Source organism: Balaenoptera borealis (assembly GCF_965194805.1).
Source record: "Balaenoptera borealis genome assembly, chromosome: 5".
Classification (NCBI taxonomy): domain Eukaryota; kingdom Metazoa; phylum Chordata; class Mammalia; order Artiodactyla; family Balaenopteridae; genus Balaenoptera; species Balaenoptera borealis.
Window position 1 is genome coordinate 53046624 of NC_138862.1, and position 12535 is coordinate 53059158.

Below are 12535 nucleotides of genomic sequence, written 5' to 3' on the forward strand. Positions count from 1 at the left end.
TTACATGTGGCTGTCCAGCTTTCCCAATCACTTGCTGAAGAGACTCTTTTCTCCACTGTATATTCTTGCCTCCTTTGTCAAAGAGTAATTGACCACAGGTGTGTGAGTTTATTTCTAGGCTCTCTATTCTGTTCCATTAATCCATAGGTCTGTTTTTGTGCCAGTACCACACTGTTTTGATCATTATGGCTTTGTAGTATTGTCTGAAGTCTGGGAGGGTTATGCCTCCAGCTTTGTTTTTTTCCCCCTCAGGATTGGTTTTGCAATTCTGGGTCTTCTATGGCTCGATATAAATTTTAGGATTATTTGTTCTAGTTCTGTGAAAAATGTCATGGGTAATTTGATAGGGATCACATTAAATCTGTAGATTGCTTTGGGTAGCATGGCCATTTTAACAGTATTAATTCTTTCAATTCAAGAGCATGGGATATATTTCCATTTCTTTGAATCATATTAAGTTTCCTTTATCAGAGTTTTATAGTTCTTAACGTGTAAGTCTTTCACCTCCTTGATCAGGTTTATCCCTAAGTATTTTAGTTTTTTTGATGCAATTTTAAAAGGGATTGTTTTTTATTTTCCCTTTCTGGTATTTCATTGTTAGTGTAAAGAAATGCAACAGATTTCTGTATGTTAATCTTGTATTCTGTTACCTTGCTTAATTCATTTATCAGTTCTAGTAGTTTTTGTGTGAAGACTTTAGGGTTTTCTATACATAGTATCATTTCATCTGCACGTAATGACAGTTTTACCTCTTTGCTTCCAATTTGGATACCTTTTATTTCTTTTTCTTGTCTGATTGTTGTGGCTAGGACTTCCAATACTGTGTTGAATAGAAGTGGTGAAAGTGGGCATCCTTGTCTTTTTCCAGATTTTAGTGGGAAGGCTTTCAGGTTTTCATTGTTGAGTATTATGTTAGCTGTGGGCTTGTCATAAATTGCTTTTATTATGTTGGGATATGTTCCCTCTATACCCACTTTGGTGAGAGTTTTTATCATGAATGAATGTTGAATTTTATCAAATGCTTTTTCTGCATCTATTGAGATGATCATATGGTGTTTGTCTTTTCTTTTGTTGATGTGGTGTATCACATTGATTGATTTGCATATGCAGAGCCATCCTTGTGACCCTGGAATGAATCCAACTTGATCATAGTGTGTGATCTTTTTTATGTGTTGTTGGATTCAGTTTGCTAATATTCTGTTGAGAATTTTTGCATCTTTATTCATCAAAGTTATTGGCCTGTAATTTTCTTTTTTTTTTTTTTTTTTGGTGGTATGTTTGTCTGGTTTTGGTATCAGGGTAATGGAGGCTTCATAGAATGACTTTGGGAGTTTTCCCTTCTCTTCAGTCTTTTGGAAGAATGAGAAGGATCAGTATAAGTTCTTCTTTGCATGTTTGGTAGAATTCTCCAATGAAGCCATCTGGTCCTGGACTTTTTTTGCAGCAAGTATATATATATATTTTTTTTTAAATTACAGATTCTATTTCACCTCTAGTGATCAGTCTGTTCAAATTATTTCTTTCTTCTTGATTCAGTTTTGGTGGGCTGTATGTTTCTAGAAACTTGTCCATTTCTTCTAGGTTGTCCAATTCTTTGGCGTATAGTTGTTCATAGTATTCTCTTATAGTTTTTTGTGCTTCTGTGGTATCTCTTGTTATTTCTCCTCTTTTACTTCTTATTTTGTTTATTTGGGACTTCTCTATTTTCTTTTTGGTGAGTCTGGCCAGAGCTTTATCGATTTTGTTTACCCTTTCAAAGAATCAACTCTTGGCTTTAATGATTTTTTTTTCTATTGTTTTATTAATCTCTATTTATTTCTTCTCTGATCTTTATTATTTCCTTCCTTTCACTGACTTAGGTTTTTTGCTTTTGTTTCTTTTTCTAATTCTTTTAAGTGGTAGGTTACGTTGTTTATTTGAGATTTTTCATGTTTTATGAGGAAGGCCTGTATTGCTATGAACTTCCCTCTAAGGACTGCTTGTGCTGCATCCAATAGATTTTGTATGGTTGTGTTTTTCAAGGTTTTTTAAAATTTCCTTTTCCATTTCTCCAGGGACTCATTGGTTTTTTAGTAGCATGTTGTTTAGTCTCTATATGTTTTTGTCTTTTCCAGTATTGTTCTTATAACTGACTTCTAGTTTCATACCATTGTGGTCTGAAAAGATGCTTGGTATGATTTCAGTCTTCTTAAATTTATTGATAATTATTTTGTGGCTTAGCATGTAGTCTGTTATGAAGACTGTTCCATGTGTACTTGAAAAGAATGTGTATTCTACAGTTTTGGGGTGGAATGTTCCATATATATACATATACATATATACATACACATTATATATATATATACACATACATATATATATTTTATTTGCTCTAGTGTATCATTTAAGGTCAGTATTTCCTTATATATTGTCTGGATGATCTATCCATTGCTATATGTGGAGTGTTAAAATTCCCTACTGTTACCGTATTACTGTCAATTTCTCCCTTTATGTCTGTTAACATTTGCTTTATATACTTAGGTGCTCCTGTGTTGGGTGCATAAATATTTCTGAATGTTATATCCTCTTCTTGGATTGACCCCTTTATCATTATGTAATGCTCTTCCTTGTATTTTCTTATAGTCTTTGTTTTGAAGTCTGTTGTCTAATATAATATTGCTACCTCAGCATTCTTTTTGTTTTCATTTACATTGAATATCTTTTTCCATCTTTTCACTTTGTGTGTTTTTAAGTGAGTTGTAAAGTGAGTGAAATGAGCCTCTTGTGGGCAGCATACAGACGGGTCTTGTTTCTTTATCCATTCAGCCATCCTGTGTCTTTTGACTGGAGCATTTAGTCCATTGATATCTAAAGTGATTGTCAATAGGTATGTCCTTATTGCTGTTGTGTTAAATGTTTTCTGGTTGCTTTTGTAATTCTGTTCTTTTTTCTTCTTTAAATCTCTACTTTTGTGGTTTGATGACTCTCTTTAATGTTATATTTGGTTTCTTTTATCTTTATTTTATTATGTATCTATGGTAGGTTTTTGCTTTGTGGTTACTATGAGGTTCACATCTGTTTGTCTGTCTATCTGTTTTAAGCTGATAGTCACTTAAGTTTAACATATTCTAAAAGCTCTAGGATTTTTTATTACCACCCTCCCAATATTTTACGTTTTTGACATCATATTTTATATCTTTTTATTTTGTATATCCCTTAAGTTAACTACTTATTGTAGTGATAGCTGATTTTTTGAATTTGTCTTTTAACCTTCATACTAGCTGTTTAAGTGGTTGATCCACTGCCTTTACTATGTATTTGCCTATATCAGTGATATAGAGATTTTTTAAATATATTTTCTTATTTCTAGCGATATCCTTTTCTCTTTCCCTTAAAGAAGACCCTTTAACATTTCTTGTGAGGCTGGTTTAGTGGTGATGACTCTTAGTTTTTGCTTGTGTGGGAAATTCTGTCTTTCCTTCAATCCTCAGTGATAACCTTGCCAAATAGGGAATTCTTGGTTGTAGGGTTTTTTTTTCTTCTTTTTAGCACTTGAAGTATATCATGGCACTCCTACTGATCTGCACAATTTCTGCTGAAAAATCAGCCTTATGGGGGTTCCCTTGTATGGTTTTCTCTTGCTGCTTTTAACATTTTCTCTTTTCACTGGGTTACTATCTGACACAAAAGATATTCACTGGCAGGGTTCCCTCATGCCTGGTCCAGTGGCATACAACTCAAAGTCTTTTGATGCTTGGCTTATTGTGCCTTAGAGGCAGCCTTCTTGTGTCAAGATGGCTTAAGGTCAGCTGCCTCAACAGGGGTCTGCTTGTCTTGTAAGAATGTGTATCCTTGGCCCTCCCACTGGTGAGGCTGCTTGTCAGGTGATTCATTGCAAGTCCCTCTTGACCGTTTTGTTTTCACTCTGCTCAAATACTCCCAGATGGCACATCAGTCCATGGTGTAAGTAGACATTCAGTAGAATTAAATGACAGTTTCTTAATCTCTGTAATTGACTTTTTTCTGCAGATAACATTACTTGGATTAGGAGAGGTGGATTTAGTCCATAACATTCTCACCCATTACTCACTTCTCCCAGGTCAGTCATCTTCTGTGTATATATTTTGAAGGCTGTGGATGAGAGTTCTGCTACCAGCTTCTCAATGAGTCCTGCAGAGTTTCGCTAGGTGGGTTTGTAGAATATAGAGGCATTTAGTTAGTACCTGTTGTTTTCAGCACTGGGGCTATAGCCTCATTCTAGGGAAAATCTTCTTCTACCTCTGGTTTAGTATGAAGCGACTAAAGGAACCCAGTAGTTATGCCACTTTTCTCTGTATCCCAAAGACAAAATTATTTGTTGTACTTGAACTAGATTTTAAACTTAAAAAAAAAAAGCTTTCATCTATTAATAAAGTAGAGCTTCTGAGTATTTGGTCTAGGTGGTGGTCAATGCGGAAGAAAGCAGCTCTGGAGGAGCTCAGACTAACCTTGGTGATCTAGCCATCTCACCACCTCTAATCTCTACCTTCATTGTATTGGGCTTTGTGTAGCAAACACACAGGAAGAGTGCATGATGATAGTAAATGTTTTACGTTAAAAACTCAACTCTGCAATTTGTCAGTAGAATGTGTAGCTCATTACCTTTCAAAGTTTTAAATTTTCTCAGTTTAGCCAGAACAAACTTGTTACTGTTGTCTACCTTTTGCTATGTGAAAAGATAGGATAAATCTGACATGCTTCTCTTTGCCATCTACTCTGGGGGTCCTGGGAGATGAAATGTGGCTTAAGTTCTTTAGGGTATGTGGTAATTAGAGCTGCCATTTATTGAGCATTCAATGGTACTAGACATGTTCTAAGTTCTTTATCAGTATTCACTCACTGAGCCCCCTATAAATCCTTTACTGTAGGTTTGGTTGCTATTCTTATTTTACAGACGAGGTAACTGATGCACTAAGAGGTTAGGACACCTGTCTAAGGTCATGTAACTTGGAAGGAGCAGATATAGGAATTGATCTTAGGCAGTCTGGCTCCAGAGCCTGCACTCTTAACCACTGTTACATTGCCATGGGAATATGTGAGCAGTAGTCTCTTGAACAGACATGTTTGTCATAACCTCTTTATGAAGAATTAAGTATTCTCTTAGCCTCTCAAGTTACTAAAAAGAATAAATTTTAAAAAAGTTAAATCTTCAAATTAAATTTCAAAACCTCCTAGCTTTTACTTTGTGAATGATTTTTTTTTTGTTATGAAATAACTTTTGCTCCCCATCCAAACAGTGAAGAAAAACTAAGGCATCTACTGTAATCACGTTAGTGAGTACGCTTTTATATTTCCTAGTCCATGGGTGAAGAAAGACGAATCAAAGAGATGGCATTCCACACAGGTAGTTAGTTGCAGAGCTTTACTAGCTTTCAGGACTGTTTCCACTGTTGGCTGCTTAAGAGTGCCATTTTCATTTATTCGAAACATTTGTTTACTATGTGCTAGGCTCTATATTAGGAGCTTGGGACACAGACATAGATTAAAGAATTTCAGTGTAGTTGGGGCCATCTGTAGAATGAAGTAATTGCAAAAACCACATGGTAAGCATTAGAATATTGGTGCCGTGTGAGATGTAGATGACATGCTCAACTTGACATGTGGGATAAGATAGGAAATGCTTCACAGAGGAAATGATGGAGCTGGATTTTGAAGAATGAATAGTACAGGCTGGAAAAAGGGAAAGGAATATTCAGAAGGACTAGCAAGTACAAAACATGGAGCTCATTTGGGCAGTTGCCAGCTCAGCAGAAGTGAAGAGGGTCTGGAGTGGGAGATGAGTAGAAAGAGGAATGCAGACAAGGAATCCCTACCATAGAAAGTCATCAGGAGTTTTACATCGGTGTAACACTGGATTTGAATTTCAGAAACTTCATTCTGTCTTGCACTAGAGCCATAGAGGTCAATTACAGGCTATTTAAAATTCTAGGGCAGTCAAAATTCAGACCCAAAAGAGGGTGGTGGCAGTAAGGATGAAAAAGAAGCAAAAATAGGTAGTTAAGAATACTGCCCAGATTCCCTTGAAAAAAATCAAACAAAAGAGGGACATGAAAGAAAGCCATGAAAATTAAATTTCCCTTATCCTGATGATTATTTGATGTGGCAATTCCTGTTAGACACACCCTAATTTATCTGGGCATTTTCATGGATATTAGCATCTCTGACCTCCAGCAAGTGATTTCTAATCCTATGGTTCATAGGATCTGAGAGTGACTGGCATGGTCCTTCACCTTCAGACATCAGTATACCCTCCCTAGTCTCTGCTGTGTTCCATAGGCCCTACTACTTCTCACCGTTGCCTAAATAAGTGTTTTTATCATGTGTGCTGTTCCTGTTTGAAAAGCTTTACCTCCGGAGTTCTTTCTTAACAGCAAAAACCTTGCTTCTCTTTCGGGCTGACAAAATGCTACGCAGCCTTATCATTTGTCTAGCTTACCAGAAGGAACGTATCATACCCTGCTTTACTTTCACAGTCCTAGAAGAGGCATGTGGTTGTTGAAAGGATTAAATGCTTTATTTTTTTATTTTTCTTTCTTTCTTTTTTTGCGTCTCCCTCCCTCCCACCCTCCCTATCCCACCCCACTAGGTGGTCACAAAGCATTAAATGCTTTGATACTAAGTTCCTTGCATATGTTAAGGGCCCAGTATAGTTCTTCAGCACTTACCATAAGCACATAATGCCAGTACAATGTGATAACTTATGTACAGTATTTATTGTATTGGAATTACGTGCTTGTATCTTCCATTTAATTGTGTGTGCTTTGAAGCACTACTATGCATGAGATTTTGCATGTACCAATGATTTTTCACAACATTCTGCTATGGTTCCTGATATAAAAGCACTTATTAACATGGTTTATCGCCATTGTTCTCTCCCTAATATGTACTGGCCAGTAACAAATGATTAGAAAAATCAAGAATTTAAAGAATAAATGTTACTGTTGGTTAAGAATGAATTATATGGTATGTCATCAGAAGACTGTCAGCCTTTCCCAGATATGATATTTCTTACTCAGAACCTTAATATAACTTTGACTTTCAGTTCTAAGACATGGGAGTAGCTTATCTCTGTGAAATATCTTTAAATGATATGGTTTTGGTATTTAATAACTAAGTCATCTGGGATGGGTATTTTGTACCACTTTGGCCGGTTAGCTCTTAAGTCAAATGTCTTTTGCTTAACACGAAGGAAAAAAATACAACATAGAAGTGCTGTGAAAGAAATGTTTGCATTCATTTGAAAAATAAAATACCAACTCTGCTTTTGTTAACATTCATTTTATAAAATACCTTAAAAGAACAGGTAAAGTACTGGCGTTTACATAATAACCAGAATTGAAAAAGGATGAATAAAATATAAATTAATTGAACACATAACTATTTTGCCATATTAGACAAGTTTAAAAAAGGCATTAAAAAAATAAAATAGTAAATTGGGAAGAAAACCCTTCACTCAACTGCTGTCATTTTCTGGAAACTTTTCCTAGAAGCATTAAAATTCCAGGTCAACAGGCAGTACCTGTATTGTTGAAAACATACTGTAATTTGCTTCCAAATCTGTCAGCATAAGAGAAAAGATTAAAATTTTAACCAGGTTAGATAATTCAGTGCAAATTAAAGCTTCAAGTTGAAGATCCGAGAGGAAACATAATGTCCAAACTGTAGGAAATGCTTCTGGAACTGAAAGAGAAAAAATTCACATTAAGAAGAAATCTTTGAAAGTGTTCTTGTGTGTGAAATATTGAGTTAACCAATGGGCCCTTTGAAGTTGCAGTTAGGGCTCTATTACGAAGACTATTTGCAATATAGGCAAGGGAATATGGATGGGGAGGGGCTAAAGGTCATCTTTGTGGAAGGAAGTTCAAGATCACCATAAGCACTGCTGATTCAATTCTAGAAAATTTGGCCAGGATAGATATTACAGACATCAAGGGGAAAAAGAGATTGTGGAGATTAATTTACTGGACTATCTTTGAGAATAAGTATTTCTACCCCCAGAATATGTTGGGGGACAGGGGAGAGCAGGTTAATGTTGGCCACAATCTGTTTTAATTATATGAATTATATGTCATACTGGCTTTAAAAATAATATTACCAAGTCTTGAGACATGGGAGGAATGTCAAACTTTTTGGATCACAGTGAAACCAAACCTGGTTCATTTCCAACCATTAATGGCTAGTCACTTTTATAATTTAAAAATGTATTTTGGTTTAATTATTTCCTAAAAAAAAACTTCTGCGTTTGATAAGTCATAGGTAATAGGTAGCAATAGGTTTTTCATGATAGTGTTTGATAGAAAGTTTCCCTCTTTCCATTCCATACAAAATTTTGATTCGTTCTTTTTAATGATAAAACTAATTGTTGCTATTGAGTACTAGATACAGAGAGATTTTGGTGGAGGCTAGTAAGTTTTCTTTGCAAAATAGATTTTTAAAAATTCAGGCCTAAATTTACTATATTGTCACCAGTCTTTTTCTAATCCTCACTGGAAATTTTCACACATTTTTTGAAAATTGTTTGAATGAGAATATACTATGCTTCCTAATATTCGTATTTTACATCCTTCTCTAATCTATTAAGAATGTTATAACAATGTTATCACAATGAAGTGGCAACTTTTGGCTTTTAGACTGTACCTAAGATCAGCAAGTCATTAAAAAAAAAACCACAGTGCTATTCCAACGTGACATCAGAAACTAATAAAATAAATGAAAAATCATGATGACATAACATGGAGTTCATAAAGCAATGGAGAATTAGCCAATGCAGTTTTTAAAAGTGTAAAAAACTGCCCTCATATACCTACTTACAGGAAGAACATCTAAAGCAAATTAAAACTTCTCTTCCAGGGACATGAACCAGCTCAGAATCAGCTGAAGAAATTAAAATATGAGCACAAACTATCCAAGGCCTGTGACTCCTCAGGTACCTCATGTCAGGAGATGAAACTGTCAAGTAAGGGTACATGTCAGCTCACAAAGGAATGCGTTAGTTCCCTCCCCAGGTCAACGCAATGACTACACAAGTCTTGACTGTTAATTTCCTTTGGCTCTGCCACATGTTTGGTTACATGCTTTCAAATCCTGAAGAAAGGTTCACTATCAGATGCATCTTTTTACATCACACTGTGTGAAGTTAAAGGAGTGGCAGAAATGTGCACAAACCTGCAATCAGTCCACGTTTAGAAAACCTTCTGTGGGTTCAAGCATTTAACACAGACCTGGTTTTGTCTAATTTCTTCACTAAAACTTAAGAAGAAAAAAAAAAAAAAGCAGATTGCCTGAAAATTCTAAAGCGCTGGTGGAAACCTTCTAGGCTTTGTCCAGCAGAGACACTTTCACCATCAAAAGTGCAGATAAAGGATAACAGAATATTACAATGGAATCAGTTTGTGACGGTTTGTGCTTTAAGAACACAGTGCCTGACAGCATGGAGCACATCATAGATGCCCAATAAATATTTGTAGGTTTATTAAAAGTAATAACACGGTTTCTGAAGAACCAACCTCCATTTTGCAAAAAAGGCAAAACTATATAAATTTCTTATACCTGACTGGATGGAGCAATGTGGAGCAATGAATGAGAGAATTGAAAAATTAAATACGAACCCTAATTTGATGGGAGAGAGAAAATTACTAAGAATTTTGCAAAAGAAAAATAAACATTGCCACAGTAGCATTAGCACTTAACAGTGCATCAAAGATGTAACATTTCCACTGCAATATGAACTGGTTCCTAAACTTTTTAGGTACCAGAGTGTAATCACTCAAACAGGAAATGAACTCTATTCCACTTTGGGAAAGGTATGGTCATAGTTTTATCTGAAAATTATTAATGTACTTCTGGGAGACGGCCCTCTTATTCAGCATGCCTCAAAGTAATGCGGCATAAATATCAGGGGACCTCATTATATAACTTCAATACGGCATTGTCATGTGCAAGTGTATTCTCCCACCTCTGCAGTAGTTGCTTTCTAATATTTTAGGTTTTTTTTTTAGAGTCGTGACACCCCTGGGATGACAAAGATGAGAGTGTGGAAGATCACAGAACTTACACAAAAAGGGAAGCTCTTCTATATTATATGAAAACCCCTTATAAAAGGCAGTTCATTGACCAAAAAATGCTTTATACATTTCAGATTTTCCCCATCTCTCAACAGTGATGGTTTCCAAACAAAAGACTCAGTAGTGAAGGCCACACACTTTTTTTTGCATTAATTTGATACGTTGAAAATCAGAACCTTTAAAGCATCTTGTAAATGGGAGAAATGGAACTGGACCTGGGTTCGGGGGGGGGTGGGACGGGAGCGATCACAATGAATATGTGACTTAGCTGTTGACGCAGACAGCAAGGGAGTTGGTAGAAAATGTTACAGCAGACCTGACCACTGTACAGAGGGTCTATCAAGAACACAGTACAGGTATCAAAAAAAGTCCCCAAACAAAACTAAAAAACAAACTGCAACTTTGCCAACTTGTAAACAAGGAAAAGCATTTCACAGATTCAAAGTTCAAGGGAAGTAAACGTCTTTAAATTATTTTTGTCAGTTCAACCCTGATTTAAAAGTATGGCTAGCAAAAATAAGGAAGCCGCGGCCATTGGCATCCTGAGCAAGAAGCTGTCTTCTGAGAAGCAGCACTTCCGAGCCTTTCTCTTCTCAAGATGCCACGTGAGGAGGAGACGTTCCCTCTTGAATTCCATCTCACTTTTCTCCTTTCCACACATCTGGAATATTCAGCAATTGCTTTGTGTTCTGGTGTTTACAGTTCTGGCTGCTATAGATTTAGACGTGGGGAGACGGGAGGGGGGAAGGCAAATTCTCGGAGGATGCTACGGGCCACTTCGACATTATTCTGGGCTATCTCTAAGGCTCTCTTCACTTCTTCAAAGGCATAACCCTCTCCCATGAGTTTTGCAATTTTTGCATCGACATTTTCCAATGCTGCTTCAGGCCCGTGGGGTTTTCTGTGGTGAATTTCTGGTGCAGTCCTGCGGGGTCGTGGTTTAGGAGGCCTGGCTGGTGCTTGTGAACCATCTGCATAGATTTTTAAAAAGAGATATCATTTAAATAATGAGATAAAAATAAAGACATTATACATTAGTATGAGCTCATTATTTTATATGAAAACAGTTTTTCATTGTTTCTACAAAAACCATTTTCCATTTTTCTATATTACGGTTGGATAGGTTATATTGTCCCCATTTTGAACGTCAAGAAAACTAAGGTAGGGTGTGTTGGAAATTTAACTGGGAAATTCACACAAATTTTTTCCCAATTTTACATATTGTTCTTTAAACCATATGAAATAAAAGATACAGAAGAAAAAAACAAAAATAACTGAAAAAGAAAAGCTTTCATTTCGGCAATACAGTTCACCCTTCTCTACTATGGTGGAGGCATTTTCTTGGGAAGTTTCTACTAGAGGAAACTGTTACAAGCTCGTGGATACTCCTGGCAGAACATCCCCACCAGGTCCTACACCCCACCCATGTCAGAGCAAAACTTCTGAGAAATATGCTTTGTAGCATATTTTTCAAGTTAATAATGCTGTAAAGTGATACCTTGCTGATGCTAGGGGGCAAATAATGAAATAGTAGATGCTTTGAGTCTGCTATTAGTCAATAGGTTGGACAGAAGTAAACTCAGTGCTTTGCTGAAATACTTTATCCAGATTCCAATGTAGAACGCTTAGCCTGAGAAAAAGCAAAGCCAGCAGAAACATTAGTGGAGAACTCGGTTCCAGATCAGTCCCCTGATAATAGTTTCTCAGAGTTAAACCAAATGACATTGGTATCCATGAATGGAAAGTAATCTTATTAGGAGAAAAGAAAGTTAGTTAATAGACCACCATCCCATACAGATCACCAGGACATGGGCTAGTAACTTGAGGTGGCACTTTTATCATGGATTTCCATTTATCTGTATCTGGTACTTAATATCAAAAGCCTAGATTTTTAAAAAAGGTTAAAAGTTGTCAAATTTATTCCATGAAACATTTATGGGTTTAAGATAAAGTAGACACCAACAGTTATTTAATGTTTTTCTTCTTAGACCACTGACAGGTGCCAAATTCAAGGACACAAATAAATGAAGAAGTGAGGCTAGAACCCTCTTGACTCCTGTCCTCATCCTGTCCCTCTTAGTCTCTGCTCCCTTGCCAACTTTCCTGATGGCCTATGGAAATATTATAAGCTGATACTTTCAATAATAATCAAATTTAAATCATAAAGAATTATCTGATACATTATTTCATATTTTTCTCATAAGTATATTTTTCTCTGAGAAGGTAACTTGTAAAAAAAAATCATCCTGTTTGCAATTCTAGCAATATCAATATAACATACACAAAAGTCTCCAGGATGAAAATATTTAGTTCTACACAAAATTGGATGATAGTCTTATTTTTAATTGTTCCTTTCTTACAGAATGATATCTAGTTTGAAAAAAATATTATAGCTGTAGATAAAGCTTACTCTGGTTGTACATAAGAACACACAGTTTCCGGTTCTTGCTAAA

General features: G+C 35.9%; 1 protein-coding gene across 6 annotated transcripts in view; it reads right to left on the minus strand.

Moving 5' to 3' along the window:
- Window positions 1-258: 258 nt before the first annotated feature.
- The window catches only part of CBLB (Cbl proto-oncogene B), a 216725-nt gene continuing 204448 nt past the window's right edge, over window positions 259-12535 (minus strand). For all 6 annotated transcript variants that reach the window (XM_082393088.1, XM_082393084.1, XM_082393085.1 and 3 more), the window contains one exon: window positions 259-11053. In XM_082393088.1, coding sequence (XP_082249214.1) covers window positions 10794-11053 — 260 coding nt within the window. In that variant the 3' untranslated portion in view covers window positions 259-10793. The remainder of the gene's footprint in view (window positions 11054-12535) is intronic.